The sequence below is a fragment of the Cibotium barometz genome, chromosome 59 (assembly GCF_041138505.1).
Source record: "Cibotium barometz isolate CiBa-2024 chromosome 59, ASM4113850v1, whole genome shotgun sequence".
Taxonomy (NCBI): domain Eukaryota; kingdom Viridiplantae; phylum Streptophyta; class Polypodiopsida; order Cyatheales; family Cibotiaceae; genus Cibotium; species Cibotium barometz.
In genome coordinates this window covers 24,158,913-24,179,587 of record NC_141104.1, presented here as the reverse complement: position 1 = coordinate 24,179,587, position 20,675 = coordinate 24,158,913, and the positions used below count along the sequence as shown (strand labels likewise).

The 20,675-nt window shown below is 39.3% G+C and overlaps 1 protein-coding gene across 2 annotated transcripts in view; it reads right to left on the bottom strand.

Moving 5' to 3' along the window:
• The window catches only part of LOC147605634 (kinesin-like protein KIN-UB), a 177,457-nt gene extending 169,108 nt beyond the window's left edge, over positions 1 to 8,349 (bottom strand). Inside the window, exon 1 of one of the 2 annotated variants that reach the window (XM_086793395.1) lies at positions 7,792 to 8,349. In XM_086793395.1, the coding sequence (XP_086649521.1) occupies positions 7,792 to 7,921 (130 nt within the window). In that variant the 5' untranslated portion in view covers positions 7,922 to 8,349. The remainder of the gene's footprint in view (positions 1 to 7,791) is intronic. The other variant, XM_086793396.1, reaches the window with a different exon arrangement.
• Positions 8,350 to 20,675: the final 12,326 nt, after the last annotated feature.

The window sequence follows — 20,675 nt, the reverse complement described above, 5'->3', positions numbered from 1 at the left end:
CCTCAGTAGCTTTACATCGGACACAACGTGAAGGCGCAATATGACGTGCATGTAACAAGCTACCAACAGGAAGAGCACCAACCAAACAGCGCCACAAGAACAGGCGTTCTTTAAGAGGCAGATGACTTTTCCAAATGCGAAACAATGTACGTTTCCACCACATTGAAGATTTGGAGAGAGACCATAGCTGATTACCATGTCTGACTATCCATGCATCCGATTGCAAGAGGGCATAAACTGTCCCAGCTGAAATACATTTCATAGCAGTGGTTCCAAGATTCCAATCAGATAGACGAGAATCCACATTCAAGCGAGGTAAAGGAGAAATATCAGCAATCATCCGCTGAATTTCTGTCCAAAGATGAGAATAATGGGATCCCAATTGAAAACGATCCGCCGCAACAGAGAAGGAAAGAACCTGACCAGTGTCATCCACCACCTGATGTATCTGACAAATTCCTTTTTGAGATAGAAAATACGCCTGACGAGGTGAACGGTCAACCAAAGTGGAAGAAAATACACGACTCCAATGCAAACTCTCTAGCCGCAGGGAATTGCCCATCAAAGATCGGGAACCATGCCATATCATATGTGAAGTAACTTCCTTCCAATCAATAATGAGAGAAGAAGTGAAAGGACATCCCGGAATGTGTCCTTCAAGTTTTCCACATATAAGATCCCAGTATGTGGGTTGCCAATGACCATAGAATGGCGTGACAATATGCCGACACAAATGGGACACCATGAGAGTCCAGGGTTGCTGCTGATCCAACAAAACCGGCAAAAGCATAGCTTTCCTAGCCAAAACATGACGTCTCAAATCCAAAATATTCAGGCCTCCAAGGCGCTTAGGAGAGCATAACTTGTCCATGGATAACAATCTAAGGCCCTTTCTACGAGATGAAGTGCGCCAGAAATGCGCCAATATACTTGACATAAGGGACTTCAAGCGGGATTGAGACCAATATAGCAAAGGTAGATAAAACTGCACATAAGCTACAAGAATGCATTGCACAATTCTAAGACGCACATGAAGCGGCCAAGTGGACAACTTCCAATAATGTAACTTGGAGTGCAAGCGCTCGGCTACCCAATCCAATTTCCGTGTAGCCGATACAGTCCAACCCAACGGATAACCCAAATGACGAACTATAATGTTCGGAGGAACAAGTTCGCCTGGCCAAAGCAGCTTATGCCAATCATACTCAGTCAGAGCCAATAGTTTGGATTTACGAAAATTCACTTTGAGGCCTGCTGCCAATCCAAACAAATGAAGAGTGTGCATAATTTGTTCCACATCATCTTGGTGATTGCGAGGCATAAAGAGAGAATCATCTGCATAAGCTTGCGCAATAAAATGTTTCCCAGAGGGTAATTTCAAGCCCTGCAATCTTCCAGACGAAGTCAAAGATTCCAAATACATAAGCAGGGGATGAGTAGCAATCGCATAAAGCAAAGCACTGAGAGGACAACCTTGCCTTACTGAACGTCCCAAATGCCAAGGATCTGTGAGAAAACCATCCAACAAACCGGCAGAGGTACTGTCAGCATACAAGAAATAAACCATAGAGGATAGTTTAGGCCCAAATCCCAGCCGAAGCATGGTATCTGCAATGTAATCCCAAAGAACAGTGTCAAATGCCTTTTCAATGTCAACCTGCATGACCAATACATCTTGTCGAGTGTATTTCGCATACTCCATGCCAATGATGACATTTGCTAGATTATCAGTAATTTGCCTTCGTGGAATGAAGCCATACTGAGATGGATGCAAACCATCATGCAAAAACCCTTTAAGTCTATTGACAAGCATTTTAGCCAGCAATTTATAAACCACAGGCATGAGCGTAATCGGCCTCCATTGCGAGAACTCTTCACAAAGTGCTTGCTTTGGAATCAACTTGAGCAAGCCTTCTTTCCAAGATGAAGGCAAAACCTGTTGCTCCCATGCCCTGTTTATCATTAACAATAGTGGCTGATCCAGGTAGTGCCAAAACGACAAGAAAAATTCTACAGTAAGGCCATCCCAACCGGGAGATTTCCAACGGCCCAAATCACACAAGTTGGCATACAATTCTGTCTCCGTGAAGGCGGATTCCAAAAGTTGAGCCTGGTGCGCCGATAAAATCGGTGCAACTTGAGATAAAAACAAGCGACGAGCCTCTCGACCTTCCTGCGTGAGAGAAGAGGCCTCAAAAATCTTGCCATAATGAGATTCCATGGCCCGTGCAAGCCCCACACGAGAGGTAGTCCAATCACCAGTGGGGAGTTTAATCCTCTTAATAGTTTGAGACTGCCTAGAAAGATGTAAATGACGAAAGAATTGTTTAGAAGTGCATCCTTTATCCGCTATAGCCTTTTGGCGAGCTCTAGTCTGCCACTTTGCCAATTTTCTCTCATCATTACGATGCAACAAAGCACGAGCAGAAAGCAACTCTGTCATCTGGATTTCAGTAAGAAATGAAGTGTTAGCCAGATGCATCAAACTTTGACAAGTGTCTTTGGCCTGTTGAACTTGCTCTCTGAAATGCGATAAATAGTGTCTGCCATAATCCTGGATCACACATTGAACCCGCATAACAAAACGAAACCATGCTGTGTCCATATCAACATGCATTTGAGAGATCAATGGCGAAATAATATCCACAATCAGATTGCGAAAAACCTCATGCTTAAGATAAGCATTATGGTGGGACATTGTGAATGCGGCTCATCCTGTCCGTATTCGCTCATCTCACATTTTATCGCATATTCTCCTTTCTTGGCATGAAGTTCTACTATTGGCTCGATGGGATCCTGGTCATGAAAGACTACTTTTGAACTCTTTGCAGTTCGAAACATTTGTGGAGTCACGTGTCATTGTTTGGCCAGACAGAGATGCTGCAGGCGTACGACTCAACCGTATGGTCAGGTTAGGCTTGGTTAGAATCCGAGATGCTGTGATACCTGGTCGTGAGACAGGCCATATTCGTTTCGTCATATTCGGCAGCACTTTAGGGTTCCTCTGACATTTCAGCCACTATGGGTTGACATCATGCATGCAGTTGAGCCTTTTACTCCATTGCCTCGGCCATCTGCAGATCAGCCTTGGCTTGATTGGGCACTATGTAAATCTGGTGACTTGATATCACTTTCAGCTAACCAGGTCTATCATAAGCTCGTATCAGAGAAAGATTGGGTTTCAGCCAAGGCCAATAAGGTGTGGGGATTGCACAAGTCTAAATCATGGTGGCAGAAAACTCTTATGCGTGGTTGGCAATCTAAACTCCCTTACCAAGGTAAGGTTTTCATTTGGAGGATGTTGGTGGGAGGGTTACCTACACGGGATCAGCTTAGTCGTCATAAAATTACATTGGCCTCTTGCTTCTTCTGCACGACATGCACTGAAACAGTTATGCATCTGTTCATGAGTTGTCCAATGGCCCATCAGATTTGGTCTTTTGTCTCTCGCATTTGGGAGGCAGTAGAGAGGTCTACTATTTCGGCTCATCAGTGGATATTTGGGATTTGTCCTCAAGTCATTACTTCGGACAGTCACCTTGAGATATTCCATTTCCTTAGATGGACAGGATTTTGGCATATTTGGACTACACGGAATGGGTTCATCTTTGATTCCTTGTCTGGAATACATGGGCACATTCTACGTATCCGCGGTTTGCTGCTTTGGCAGTTTTCTTCTCTTCTCTCAGCTCAGCTACCAGATGCAGATGTTATTTCGTTATGGTCTACGGCGGCTCGGCTGGCTCATCTTTGATGCTTTTATCTCGGATGCTTATTTGGCTAGGAGGCTTTCTTATTAGTGTACAGGTTTGCATGGTCATGATCCTTTAGAGGATCTTTTGTGGGGGTTTTTTTGGGGCCATAGGTTTTGTGTGAGCCATGTGGCTGATGTACATTTTTACATATAATATAAAACACCATTTCACGAAAAAAAAAAAATCCACCATCGGTAGTGTCAAGAACCAACCCTAGTATCATTAAAACATGAGAACAGCATGATTTGTAATATTTCTCTCCAGCTGCAATCTGATGATGTGAGGTCAACTTGCCCAAAAAGGGCTCCATTCATGGCTGCTGGTTGGACTAAAGAGTGGAAAAGGAGGGACTTCGTTCCATTGTTTCCCTTTATAGCTGATAATCCATGAGTTAATTCCCCTTCTAGCTGATTACCTAGCATCTACAGCAAACTGACCTCCTTCGTGATAAATCATGTAACTTCTGAAGGATCTCCCATTGGAACATACATACACACACACACACATATATAAGAGATCAAGGTCGAGACTCTAGGTGCAGGAGATAACTCTTGCAAACAAGCTAATAATGGCTAGGCCAATCTAATATGCTGTATACCAACCTAATCCAGAGCGGCCTGTGACAAAAATAAAATCATGGGACCAGTCAAAAAGGAAGTGACATCAATGCCGCTTCTCACCCAAACATGAATCTTTCTTGTTTCCCTCCCAGATGCCAGTGTGAAATGGATATTCAGCTCAAAATGATCAAGATATTCAGAAAGGTAAGTTGGGATGCCCTCAATGGCATGTAGACATTTCACGTTCCATGCCACCATGCTAATCATGATCTTCCACTCTATCCTGTCCCCCCTTGAATTGAGGAGGTACGTAATGTGTGAGTGTTACCAGATAAACGCCATCTTACAGCAGATTTGTGCCCATACATGTTTCTTGTTGTATGAAACATAATGTTGAGTTGCAAAACTGAGCATATGCAATTTGGTACTTGTTTATCTGTTTATGAACCTCACAAATATTCATTGTTTCATTACACATTTTTTACATGCCACTTGGTATGCTAGATGCATTAAATTTGTTTTACATTCGTCTCATAGGCTCTGGTCATTTTTTGCTAGATATGAAAATGGTACCATATATACACCATCTTACAATAGATAGGTGCCCATACATGTTGCTTGTTGTATCATGAAAGGGCAATGCAACATAATTTTGAGTTGCAACACTAAGCATATGCAATTTGGCAAGAAACAAAACGGGGAAACCTAAGCTGTAAACTAGCAAGTGTCTATCAAGTCGAAGAAATTCCCAGTCTTGGAAATAAACAAGGGAAACTCAAACTACATCTAACACTTGTTTATCTATTTTTCATATGAACCTCACAAATATTCATCCTATAATTTTTTACATGCCAGATGCATTAATTTTGTTTTACATTCATCTCATAGGCTCTTGTCATTTTTTTGCTGGATATAAAAATCTCTCTCTCTCTCTCTCTCTCTCTCTCTCTCTCTCTCTCAACGCCTCAACCCAAACGCAAGAAATGGACACGGTCGGAAAGAGGATGATTATATTGACTCTTCTTTAAGGCTGAACTACAAAGGGGCTTGGATGAAACTCCAAAAACATCGCCCCCATCGGTTGTTAGAGAAGAATGTCAAGACTACAATACATGCCATACCAAACATCATTGTCAACTCTAAACATGCGACAAAAAAGTGGGAGCTTTCTAAGCATAGGGACAGCTTCAAAAAGCAAACTACTTTATTCTTGTTTGCTATAGCTTCATCCAATTTTTCATTTCTAACTAGATGGCTTTCGCAATGAACTTAAATACTTCACGGCTTGGCACTCCATTGCATACTGACGAACAATTTACTACTGACACCAATCCTCAAATCGTACCAATCATTGGTAAGATACATGTTCATGTCTAAGGTGTGGTATTCCACTTGGGATCATCAAACGATTAGAGGATTCACAATGAGTCTTCTACATAAATAGCAAAGGGCCTACAGACGTGACTTTGGTATATCTTTTTCATACTATATATATCCGAGGGCCTAGGCCTCAACTTTTGTCAATGACGATCCACCAGAAGTGAAAGAGATTTTGTAAGATTCTTGACCTGAAGTTTCTTGTGAAGTTTAAGAATTGCCCCAGTACATATGCAAAGTGGATGAGCATAGACTTCTTTCGAGACGCTCAATATCTTACACATCTACAAAGAAACTTTTCAATTGAGGTCAACTAAGAAGAACTTGGCCAATAAGGAATGTGTGACAATACCTCTCATTTGATTATCACAAATAGGAGACACTTTGATGATTGATGTCTAATCTGGTGAGTTAATGTCTCATCAGGACTGTAATTGTTACGAAGTCTCATTGATTATCGCCAACACCAATAAGAGACACTATGGTGATTTATGTCTTAATCTTGTCTCCAGAGGATTGTAAATGGTATGAAGTTCAAAAGGAGATGTCCATGCAGAGACGCAACACCGGTGAATGGGCAATTGAAGACAATTCTTTTAAGATGGGATATCTATGTTTGCACATGTGCAAAGAGCTCTTCATTGTGGACAAGACATGCATGATAATGGGTCATTTGTCGACATGTGAATTCATTTCTATGCATAAGGATTCAAATGTGTGTGAAAGAAGAAAAATTGGCCATCTTTGGGCACTATAATAGCAACTTGAGTGCCCACACGAAGGTGGCTTGGTCTCCCGCCAAAGGCCATAATAGCAACTTGAGTGCCCACAGGAGGGTGGCTTGGTCTCCCGCCGAAGGCCATACAATTAAGGGATTTTAACTCAATTATGACCACAAACAATCGAGATGCCACCCGGGAGCCTGTGGGGATTTTAACTCGGCACCTCTCCTTCCCGGTCACAAATCCACACCGCTAGGCTACACACCCATTGGTGAGTGAAATTTCACCCCTTTGAACGGACGGTGGAAAAGTTCATAATTTTTAAGTATTTTTAGAAACCCAGCATAAAACCAAAAGCCTCATCCTTAATACCACTATTGCTGTTTGGATCGTCAAACCCCCAAGCCTAAAGAATCAAGTACTATTTCCTTGTTCTAGGCCGCTCAAGTGTTTATCCTCCTATGAGAATTCAGTAAGAGTGGGTATTTCCAAGCATTACACTTTGCCATTGTGTTGAATGCATTGTGGACAAAATGTTTCCTAGTTGGGTACTCATTCTATACATGATCATCATGATCGGCAATCATCACAGGCGCACAGAGGTGAGCCATTTCATCTGAAACATCCACGATTTGAGCTTTTCAAGTGCAATCGAAAGTTTTGAGATGATTGGTGGGAAGTCGCAATCACATGAGATGGCTATTACTGCCTCAGTTGTTTCAATTATGTTGTTTTTGTATGCTAATGTTGCAACTCCCTTCAACACCTGACATCAGAAAAAGGCAAACATGAAATATTTTGCTTTGGAAACAGCTTGCTGCAGCTCCCGGCCTGGCCATTTTCCAGCGCATATTATTGTTCAGCCCATTCCCCTTTCACCACTCAGCTTTACTTCCCCTCGATATAATAGATAAACTATGATAGCCGTTACATGGTTGTCAGTCGTCAAAATGATGATCTCCACCGTTCAGTCAGATAACCATTTTGCAATGGAAACACCATCGCCTGCATTCACCAGTTGCCATCCGCAATTTGGCCAAAAAAACCAGCAACATTCTGTAGAAATCTGAGCTGGTATGCACACCTCAATCCTTGTGTTGCCGTCATTTCTAGAATCCAAGTTGACTCTTTGTTTTTTGGGTCTGTACATTCTGCTCCCCACAACGCATGACGGTCGGGAAAGGCCTCCCGACGGCCTTTCCGTATGCCGTACAGGTACCCAGGATCAAGAGCTGACCTTTTGCTAGTTTGAACACGCGGATTGGAAGGGATTCTGAATTACACGATGCACCATAGTTCCTAGCCATGGAAAGAATGCAAGTAGCATGCAGTAACATTGAACGCTGAAAAAAACCAGGTAGATGAAGCTGGACTTACATGCGCCACCGTCCTTGCTCAAAGCACGTTTTGCTGAGGAGTTGGAGCGACCGTATGGGGAAGATGCCGAGCTGGAGAGGCACTTCTGGAGGATCGGGCGTGTCGCCGGATCAGGAGCACGAGAAGCCATGTCTCCTTCCTTCTAACTCGCTCCCGCTAGAGAGCGATGTCCGCTTGTACGCGTGGATGCTTGCATTTTGGTTCAGAAGTGTGCAAGCATTTTGGTTGAGAGTTTGGTGAGATGCTTGGTACAGAGAGCTGTATCCTGAAGAAAGAGGCCCATCGGAACCCAATCGCCTCGCCTCTGTTCAAAGCACGCAACAGAGGGAGGGGAGCAAAGCGTAAACAAAACTCAAAGGCAAAGGCCACTAAGCCCAAAAGAGAGACGCGGCTGATGATGAGCAAAAGTGCTGCACGCAGTGGTAGTATATCTAGCAGTCGTGATGATGATCATTCATCATTATGATTGTGTGTGTCTGAAAAAGACAAATTTGAAGTCTTTATGGTCCGATTCGAAAGTGGTTCCATGGAGGGAATTTGCAACACACACACACACACGGGATGAAACTTTGACGTTTCAAATTATTATTATTCCTCTCCCTCCATTCCCACCTCTTGGGCGCAGGGCCCTACTTTTGATTCAATAACACTAACACCACTCACTAAAAGTTGGAAATGTGTGGGAAAGAACAGATCCTTAATTGGTCGTTGAATGCTAGTGCTCACACCACACCTCTCACTTTTTTCTAATAACCTAATGTTTTCCCACCATGAGGGGTATTAATTAATTAATAATACTAAGGTTAAACCTTAGTGTGCAGGCAGACCCTTCCTCCCTCTCTCCCCATTTCTCTCTACACTGCCCCACATGCTCCCTCCCCCTCTCCCCATTTCTCTCTACACTACCCCACATGCTCCCTCCTCCTCTCCTCGTTTCTCTCTACGCTATCCCGCGCCCTTTCTCCCCAGCCCCACACCCTCGCTCCCCATGGCCTCGCATCTATCTCTCTCCCCTCGTTCGCACAAACTGTCAAAGTCTAATTTTTTTAATAAAATAAAATAAAATACGCTTGCGAATCCTCCAGAAGCATCCTTTTGTCTAAGGTCCCATCATTTTTTTTTATCTTTTGCCTAAGGTCCCATCACTTTCCTCCTTTGTAACTAATTAATTAATACCTGAACAAAATTTGGCACCCATATTCCCACAAGCCAATTAATTGGGCCTTTGGGCTAGTTAACTAGGCCTTTGCACATTCCCATCGCTATCCAATTGAGCTCTTTATGTAGTTTCAAAAACTACATGGGTCCAATTTAACTAGACCTCACATGGGGTCTAGTTGAAGAAGCATTATTGTAATTATAATGGAAGGGACAATGGAGTTGATAAGCATAGCCAGACATCAACAAATAACTTACGTGGTAGCTACATAAACTATATCACGTTATGCAAGGTAGATCACCAACTATATCACGTTATGCAAGGTAGATCGCCAAACTTACAATTATAATGGAAGGGTCAACGGAGTCAATAAGCGTGGCCACATATCAATGCAATAGCTACGTAAACTATATCACATTATGCAAAAGATAGGTCACCAAACTTACAATTATTAACCTTTTATCATCATCGATAAGTGAGGTTGTTTGTATTGCATGAAGTACAATGTTGTTTTGACACCTCAACTGCCCATGGAATGAAGGTGTAGCTGGCTATGACACAAATGTTTTGACTATCTTGATGTAATTACACCTCAAAATGAACATGCACACATCTTAGTAGTGAAAGCTACTTTTCAATGTGCCCTCCAACTTCATAAGATTTCAAAATTTAGCACTCACAATAAACTTTCACATTTCCAAGTCCTCATCTAAGTTTTATTACTTTACAAGATCATTATACTTTATAACATAGATCAAGCATGCATGCTCTTAAACATGGTTGTTTCATAAAAACTTTAGGTAAAAGCAAGCACGAAAGCAATTTGACTACATGAATATTATACCACTTTCATAGTGTATCAAGTAGTATATACAATATGGTAAAAACTAAATAAATGCATTGCTCCTTTTTTATGATCTAACGAAGACAATAACCCTCAAAAGCCATCAGTACTACTTATTTCATGTACCTTGAATTTCTTAAATGATTACTTTAAATTGAAATAGCAAGGCTTTTGTAATTGTGCTTATTCACAAATTTGGAGGCCTTATATACACACATACATATCTAGACACATATACACATATCAATATGTGTATCTATATATATACATATTTATGAATGTGTATATTTGTGTGTGTGTGTGTGTCTCTCTCTCTCTCTCTCTCTCTCTCTCTCTCTCTCTCTCTCTCTCTCTCTCTCTCTCTATATATATATATATATATATATATATATATATATATACATACATACATACATATATACATACGTACGTACATACATACATACATACATACATACATATATATATATATATATATATATATATATACATACATACATACATACATATATATATATTTATATTTATATTTATATTTATATTTATATCTGTCTATATACTACATACGTACATACAACTGATTAAACACATTAATCCTAGCTATATCATAGCAATACACACAATTGATTAAACACTAGATATTTAACATAAGTGTTGCTCATGCGTATAGTGGTGGTCTCATGGTCAATAATAGACTCAGACACAAGATGATCTTCTTCATCTCCTAACTCAGGAGCTTCTTCTAATATAGGATGAGAAGGTAGAGGTTCTCTAAAAGGTCTCAAAAGACTAATATGAAAATAATTATGGATATGCCAATTGGAGGGTAGCTCCAACTTATATACATTATCATTTATCTTTGAAATAATTTTAAATGGTCCATAAAATCTAGGAGCTAACTTTACCACAGGCTTGGTCTCTATGGACTTAAGTCTCCTTTTCTCGAAGAAATACAAAGTTGCCTTTATTGAAGACGGCATGTTTAAGTTTACGATTTGCGTATTTCATGTACTTTTCTTGAGTCTTTTGAATACTCAATTTCACTAACAATTACTCATGAATTTGGTCAAAGTCTCTAACAAAAGAATATGCAGCCTCAATAGAATGTGAGAGATGAGTTGTAGGAGTCGGCAAAGCCTTACCATAGACTATCTTAAATGGTGCTTTCTTAGTAGCAGTGTGAGGACAATTATTATTCGCAAATTGTAAAATGTGTAAATACTTATCCCACCCCTTATGCTAAGAGAAACATAATATCTAAGCAAATTAAAAATTGTATTGTTTGTTACTTCACTTTGCCCATTTGATTTACAATGAAAAGCAACAGAAAAATCAAGTTTTTCTCCAAGATTATCAAACAAATTAATCCAAAAATGACTACAAAAATTTCTCTCTATCAGCAACATGATCTTTGGTAAATCATGATGCACAAACACGTGTTTGAAGAAACATGTGCAGCTTGAGTAGTCAATATCTTTTTACAAGCAATGAAATAAGCATAATCTATTTACAATAGTCTAAATCATATTATTCTTGTTAGAAGTTAAAGGAAAACCAGTGATGAAATCTATACTTATTTGTTCCCATAGTTTATTAGGAATAGATAATCGCTTAAGCAAACCACGTTTTTTTCCTTCACGACTCTTAATCTTTTAACAAGTAACACATTCAAACACAAACTTTGCAACATCTCAATGCATATTAGGCCAAAATAAATCTCTAGCAACAATTTACAAAGTAGATGAAGCTCCTCTATGACTAACAAAAGGTGGTTGATGAGATTCTTCAATATTAGCTTCTCTATGACCACCAACAAAAGGTGGTTAATGCATAACTTTTTTTGAAATAAAAGAAAACTACCATCATCCAAATGATGTAACCAATCATTGCCATGGCTCTATGCAGACACTTAGTAATATGGTGTGGGCACTTATAAGTGGAAACATCAAAGAGGTGGCCTATGTGACATGTTATTGATATCTCTCGTCCTTTGTTGCATCATGCCTTCAAACAAGGAAGAATAGTCAATGGTTGTGGAGACTATTTTGAATATCCATATGAATAATATTGCTCATATAAATCATAGCTCTCTTATTCTAGGCTCTTAGAGTCCTCTAGAAACATTCATCAAGTACTATTATACTGATGAGGTTCCAGGAGGAAGTGGTTGGGGTAGTAAAAGCGAAGGTGGGTATGGGGTTGGTGGCCATCTATACATACCTCTCAGTAAGGGGTTTTGATAAACAAGCACTAGAGTATGTGATGGTTGAGGAGCATTTAGTACAGGGGTGGTAGGGTTAGATGGTTTCTTTAGCACCAATAGCATAGGTTATGATGCCAGGTTTTTCTAGAACCAACAATGGTTATTCAAGTGGTGCTAATAATGAACACAATACTATTATTGTCTAGGCTTCAATATCAAACACTCTATACTTGTCTAGTCCAAATGAACAAATCTTATCAATCCTTCCTATGGTAAACTTCATTAAACTTCTCTAGTTCCATCAAATTTGGTCATCATCCTTGAGATATGGATTGGCTTTGTTTTGCCCAACTATGATCCTTTAGGCACTATGACAACACCCCTTCCCATTTGAAATGTCATCCTAAGCTTGTCTTGTGCATATTCATGTGACAGTGGAATGTAAGGGAGTGGTTGCATAAAATCCTCTATTCAAGGCTTGAGATTTCTTACCCCATGGGGTTGGGCTATGCGTTTGGTACTTGTCCTATGCCAGCCTAGCTTTGAGGATGTAGAGTCAGCCAATACACCCGAGGAAACATTATGTGAATACCCTTATGGATCCCTTGTATTTGAGGTAGTCCCAGACATTAGCTCTTTTTACAATTCCCTGTGGTCCTTGTTCCTTGTCCAATTAGAGACTTGGCTCCATGGTGAAGAAGCTTTTATAATGGGAGAAAGTGGGACTCTTTCTTGCATGTCTATGCTTGTTGTTGGTTGTTTTGTGGAATGCTTATTCTTAATGGTACAACAAAAGAGACATGTCTCGATTGCCATAAACTATGGTTATTGGGCTGCTTAGCTATGGTCATCTTGGGATATACCCAACTCAAGATCGACACCAAATTTTTGAAACATTGTGGCATCCGACATGATTTGACCACTTCTTGAGGGAGCGAATCTTGGGGTTCTTGATCCTGCTCTTGCTTCTTCACTAGAGCTTCACCCAAAGATAGGGTAGTCTAATACCCTTTTCAATCACAAAGTTTATGACATTGTTTACAGGGCCAATAAGTGATTATAAGGCTTAGAGGACTATGATGGCTCCTACTTCTACTAGGGGTTCCATTGTTCCCCCACACATGTTTACATTTAGTTGGCTTATGTCATCCCAAAGCTCCTCACTTTTAAGGTGGATCCGAAGGAGTCTTGCCTTCTTAACAAAGGAGCGCTCTATTAACATAGGACTCTTACCTCCTTCACAAATAAGCACTATATTAAGTGTTGGTCATAAGCTGAGACCGAAGACTTAGTAGATTTGTCATTTCTAATAATTAGTCTGGGATTGAGTTCACACTATTTCACATTAAAGGTTTCACTCTAGTGAAATGGGCTAGAGCTTCCTGAAGCACGTCTGAAATTGATTTAGACATGTCTCTTTTGCTCAATCTATTTTTGTTTTTTGCTAGGTTCACACCTTTTTTTATATGAAGTAGGTTCATAAATTTTATGAAATAGGGCTACTTGGGCATGGACTTTTATATGAAATAGGCCTATGATAGGGTGGGTGTATAATTATTGGATAATAGTTATGCTTTAATAATTGTAAAGGACATGGACTTTAATATTTGGGCATGGAATTTTATGAAATAGGCCTAATAGGGTTGGTGTGTAATTATTGGGTAATAGTTATACTTTAAGGACATGAATTTTTCTTAGAAATTTCAGCTTGGTATAGATTGTATAATAGGAGAATCCTAAAGGTCATGAGCAGGTATATCCTTACAAGTCTTCAAGCTGATAATAATTGGTTGGTGTAATACTAAGTATACCTACCTCTAGACTCATGTCTAGTTGAACTCACTCCTCCAGACTTATGGCTTATGTGTTCAGGCTCTCATGGCTCATGTGTCTAGGCTCACGGTTCATGTCTCCTCCTGGCTCATGTGAGTTAACTCACGTCTTTTTTATGAGACTGCAAACTTATATCTCCCAACCCAAAAGTTGGTTTGGCTTGGTTTTTGGAGGTTTTTTTAAGACTTGATGGGGGGTGATTAAGGTTCTTAACCTTAGTTAATGGTGGGCTATACAAGTGATTAAGTGTTTTTGATTATTTTTTAATGATTTCACATGCTTGTAATCTACCAATTCTAACTATGCATGAAAAAATATGAAATGCATAAACAAAAATTAATTATCCCACTCTAATCCACACCTAATGGAGCTCAAATTTGAGCTTATGTCTATGGAGTGGATTCCCCTCCTAATCAAAATTTCTAAGTTGTTTCTTAATTCAATGCAATGAAGTTAAGCCTTCTAGGATCCATAATTATGCAAATCAAAAAGAAACCAGGGTTTTCTCTTCCAAGATATGGAAGTAGAATGCCCTAATACAAATATGCTTTAAAACATTATAAAACCAACAAAATAAAGTTACACCCCCAAAACTGTATGCCTTTTGGAGTGTGACCTCTTAATCGACACCAAGCAAGATTGGGTGATCCCAATAGCTTGGAATGGACAAATGAATAGAGCTAACCCTAGGCTAGTCCTCATTTGATGGAACTAAATATGTACGATGTAAAGTAATTCACCAAGGTTGGGTGGTAGGAAGTTTTCTATCAAGATGTAGCTTATTTACTAGGACTTGTGAAAGGATTTCCCTCAGGTTGGTCCTTAGGGAGAAGTTATTCCCATGAGATAATAAAATATGTATAGTACATTAAATTTATGACTGCACAAACTACTTTTCAAAGACTTTTTAGAGGAAAACCGTACATTTGGTAAGCCTTTAGCAAATCATGTTGAGCACTTGAGGATTGCTTTATAAATCCTCAACAAAAGACACGTTTCTTGAAAAAGTCAAGAGTGAGTTATTTTGAGTGATCTAGAATCTATCATAGAAGTGAAGCCATTTGGGAATTCATAAAAGGTGGGAGAAAAAGCGCTTCATGGATTTACATTTGCATCTTTTCAATTTGAGCGAAAGGGTATATATTATACACATAGCTATATGTATTGGGCCACATGTTAATCCTATGTGAGACTGTAAAGCTAATTGCTTTGCGTTTAAACTTCTCTTACTAGAGTTTTTATTGTCTTGAGTGTTCCAATAGCCTCCTAATCATCTGCTCAGTTTCTTTGGTTGGACATTTTTTGGTTCACTTTTCATTTTTATCACCATCTTTATAGTTAATACATACTAGTACTCAACCTTCGCATTGCTGTAGTATGTAAAAGACAACATTAAGAAGCAAAACACAAGAATGGAAGCCGGAATACAAAGGGTCAATCGAAGGGATTTTTCTCTCTTATTTTTTTAGAAATCCAGGATTTCTTTTTTCTCTCCTCTCCTTGTACCTTGGTTGTCCATTGTTAATTTGTAATATATATATATTTATAGCTAGGTTGTGTAAATTATGTAACACTTTATTCAAAAAAAATTGGTGCTCATCATCGCATCGCCTGTTTGAAGGCTTAATGAAGTTCTTGACTTCAAATCATAAGATTTATCACTCTATTTGCTTTTTATGCCCCTAGTGTTGTAGCTATGACCATTGTGTGTACTTTTGCTAATTGCCTTTTAACGATACCTTTGCTTTCCTGATATGTATGTCTCGTCCTTTAATTTTTGAAATTACCTTTTTAGGTTGGGTCACGAGGTCATAACCTAATTAATCATTCCATTTTCTCTTCTCCCCCCCTTCCCCCTTCCCCCTTCCCCCCCCCCCTCTCTCTCTCTCTCTCTCTCTCTCTCTCTCTCTCTATATATATATATATATATATATATATATATATATATATATATATATATATATATATACATATATAAGTGTAAAATACAAAATCCCAATGTTATAAAACTTACGTCACCACATTTGCCATCAAATTAGGCATAAACAACATTGCTACCTAGAGAACCCTTTAATGTTTTTTACTTGGAGGTTGCTTAGCAAAAGATAATTCAACCTACTTTATAACGTACATTTAACATATGAAAGAAGGTCTTCAATATGATTAACAAAAGACAACACATTATGACCTACAAGAACTCACATAGGATATGTAAGGAAACGAGTTCAAAAAAAAAAAACTAAATATGCATATCAAAAGTGGCATCATGAAGCTAATGAGCATTTGGGATCATTTGCACACATCAGCACTTCTGGGAGGAGTGGTGCATGTGCAAGTATGGGTTTGATCCATATCATTCTGCCAAGGATGATGATGATGATATTCGTGATGTGGCTATGGATGATTATATGGGTGATGATGATCATGGTGGTCATTCATGGGATACATTTGGTGAGTTATGGTATGACAAGTTTGGATCCTTGGAGGATACGTATCGAGCTTGCTTTCACTTTTGTCGCTATCATAGTGGTGTTCACATGGGCCTTGATAGCTTCTACGACTAACCTACAACATCGACGACTAGCCATCATCTCATTGGTTCTCATTTACCTAGACCGATTCATTCATTGTATTATGATGGGGATGATGATGTTGTCTTACACACACACACACACACACACGATGATATTGATGTATCGCACACACATGCACATGATCATAGTAATATACGTGCACATGATGCCACTACCACATATACACATGTGATGATGTATGTGTGTGAGTTAGGTTATGTGGGCATGATTTCGAGGGTAGAGGTGGCAGCGAGCATACTGAGCATTGACACTTCTATGCGTATCATATTTTCTATGAATCATTTGGACACTCTAGTTGATCATGGTGACATTCTAGAGGATAGTGTGCATTTGATTAGTGATGCATCCATTAGCACACTTGGGATGAGTGTATTCATTAGCACACTTGAGGTTGGTGATACTCCACATGTGAGTGACAGAGGCACCGATGAGCATAGACATAACTTCCTAGTGTTAGATGCATTAGTAGGCTATTCTTCTAGGATTTCTATTTGCGGAGATGTCGTTAATATAACCACTACTCCTAGTATTCATAGCATTTATGGTAGCATTCATGTGGATAGATTTCATGTATTTGAGCAGTCAGGGATAGTGCACGAGCAGTGATGTTTTTTTCGACGTTAAATCTTGTAGGAGAGGCATGATTGTACATATGGATTTAGAGAGATTTATATTTAATTTATTCATTTTCTTAGATCTAGTGATTGGAGAGTTGGCCTAGCTTGGGATATAGGTTATACATGGATACCATTGATGGGCACAATGATTGGAGAGGTTGGCCTATCTTGGGATATAGGTTATACATGGATACCATTGATATAGGTTATGCATGGATACCATTGATGGGACATAGACCATGACCTTAATGATGACTTTAGAGATCATGGTCAGTGATTTGATGGATGATGCCACTTTCATCTCATGTGTGGGTACACTATCAATATTCAGTAAGTGATGATGATGCTTATGGTGATCCTATTAACCATGATTTTGCTTTGGAGGACCACACATATACATAGGGTTTCACACATGAGGCATGTTGTACATTTTGGATTGTGCCTATATACACATTGATGTAGTGGATCATGCCTCACATGATTCGATCTATGCTACAGTGGATGACGACATTGGTTCACATGAGTTCTTACACGATGCCGACTTTGATATGTGTTTCTCTAGCTTCCATGATTGTCTACACAACCCTAGTTTCTTTGGGCTTTCTTTGGAGCTGGGATATTTGTCTTTGGGTGTATTATATGCCACTTGGGATGTATGGTAGATGATTAAATGGAATACCATTTATCTCTTGATCTACATGGACCATTCCACATTCTAGTTAGGAGTTTTGTTTCCATTTAATGGATACTCTAGATGTCAGTTTCATGTTATGGTCATGGGGGCTTATGAGTCATGCCTCAGACTTGAGCTTTCTGTTTGACTCGAGAGCTATTGTTACATTGGATTTGAGGGTTTGTGATGCATACTACATTTACTCATTTGACCTAGGAGGTCTCATACCTAGCCTCATCATTGCCATTGGCTTCTTTCACTTTCCTTTTGACCCTGGTGGATATTCAGCTACTTTCATCATTGATAGTGGTTTCTTACACTTTCCCTTTGATCCAGGGGGGAGATTGCTTAGCTTCATCATCAATGGGAGTCCCTCATCCTTTCCATTTTACCCTGGGAATCATACTACTCATGTTATGGTATTTGGGTCTTCCATGGTAGTCGCTTATGTCGTAATTTTTGGCTTCCATACATAGGCTTTTGTATATGTTTAATTTTTGCACGACCACCCTTTGATTTTGAAGATGAAATCATTATAGGAGGGGATGGTTTGTAATGAAGTAACAACTTTTAGATTAGGTCTAGGACCATGGTCATGGGGGGCTCAAGCATAAAAGGGGAGTGCATGGGCCACTATTGTATATTTTTTGACATATTATGATATTTGGTCATTTTGACTCTTGGAGCCTCTTGGATTTCATACCTTGGCTTATTGGAGGCTAACTCACCTTGGCATCATGGTTCTTGTATGAGATTATATTATTAATCTTATATCAATCTTATATTAATCCATGGTGATTCTCCCATATCTCAGCTTTATGATCACTCCATTTCAATATCTTTGTGAGAAAGAAAGCAAGGCATGGCCTATGCGACATGAAATATTTTCCAAAGGAACCAACATTAGGGTCTTGTTACAAGAATGAGGATAATAAATGTGAGGCTATTTCTCAAATCTAATGCAATTTCTACCACGTTGTTGCTTACATTGCAAAACACCAGTTTGAGTTGCCCACCTAGCTGGTTTGCAATTCTTTCGCCTATACGTCTAATGTCTTTCCTAGTTTGTTACCATGGCTGGTTTGAGTCACAATAGCTTGGATCTTAGCAATGGTTTGAGTCACCACTATTGTATATGTTTAGGCATATCTACCTCATTGGGGACAAACCCATTGGTGAGAGTGTTCCTTGAAACTTGTAGTTATTGTAGTATTGCCTCCTTTTTTACTGAGGGTTGAGCGAAGGGGAATCTTGCTCGATTTATTGAAGGATCTTCTTCAAATCCTGCATACAAGTAGAGAATGCCTCGTCATTGCCTCCATCCTTAACATCATCACTAATAGCTCTATCCTCAACAATAGTAGCTACTATGGCATTCTTTGACAATGAATCCCCACACCCAAGATCATGCGCATTGTCAAAACAATAGGTAAAACACTATATAGATGTGGAAAATGATCTCTAATAATTAGTAGCCCATACAAGTGTTTACAATCCGGAGGCAATCTTCACTGTATTTTTCTTGCAACCAAGGACACATGGTACCATTGAGATGAGTTAGTTGTGCTTTGTAGCTTAAACAACAATGTTGGCTCTTTCAAAACTTTGAGATATGATGCATTTGCTTTATACCTTGCCAAGATACTCTCCCCTACTAGCAATATTTTGGTGTGCTAATTTTAATATATCCTCAAACACTGAAACAATTGGAATCAGCTACAAAATACAATCACTTAAACGGTCACAAGAAAGAAATAGTGACAAATAATAATCCCAAAATGAGGTTTATAATTCTTGATCCAAAAATACCTATCTCTTATTTCTGGATAAGGAACTCGAGCGTCTCCCCTAGTCGCTTGTCATTGCTTGAATTTACCATAAGTGTATGCAATAGGCAACAATTGATCTGTTTATCTTAGTATCCACCAACAAGGTGTATTTTATATATTGCCACAACCTCTCCGCTAGGTTGGTTGTGTCAACATCTCCATGTTGGAAAAAGACGGCCAAAATTTAGCCATCTCCTTTGCAAAATACATGTTTGGCCACACCAACCATTCAGGATATAGCGTTGTACTTTCACATGAGCAGAGTGGTTTATTATTAGTAGCCACCAGTTACCTTCACATTGAACTCTAACTTAGAGCGTTCTTGCATAAGGTTCGACAAAGAGCTATAAATGTGATCCCTTAGCTCTTGAGGAACTTGCACACATGAAGGTACAACACAAATTATGACCACAACACCAAGATGGTGCAAAGCATTCTTCTGGGACCTAAACCTATGCATAGTAAACTAGGACAAAAGGCAAAGTGATCTTGTGGCCTTAAACCCATGCACAGTAAACTAGGACATATAATAAAGTACAGTAAACTAGAACACAGAGCAAAAAAACCCATAAACTAATGCACAGTAAACCAGGACATAGGGCAAAGCAATCTTGGGGACTCCGCCTGTGCATAGTAAACCAAGACACATGAAAAAACAATTGTGGTCCTACCGAAACTTGTGTACCATGCAAAGCAAGCCTAATAGTCACCTTGCATAGTAAACCAGGAACATAAGGAAAAGCAATTTTGTGGCCCTCAACCTATGCATAACAAACCATTCAAAGAAAGCCCAAGGACATAGGGTGACAAAGTTATCTTGGGGGCTCCACCTATGCATACAAAAACCAAGACAGAGAGCAAAAAAATTTTGTGGCCCTACACCTTTGCACAAAATCATGCAAAGCAAGCCCCAATAGTCAACCTCTTGCATAGTAAAGCAGGACACACTACAAAGCAAGTCATGCATAGTAAACCAAGACACATTGTAAAGGAAGCCCTGCATAGAAAACCAACACACAATGCAAAGCAATTTAGTGGCCATAAACCTCTGCATAGTAAACCATGGCAATGCCACATTCAATAAGGCAGTTTACAACAAACTAATGAACTAAAAAGTAGTCTTGATGGAGGA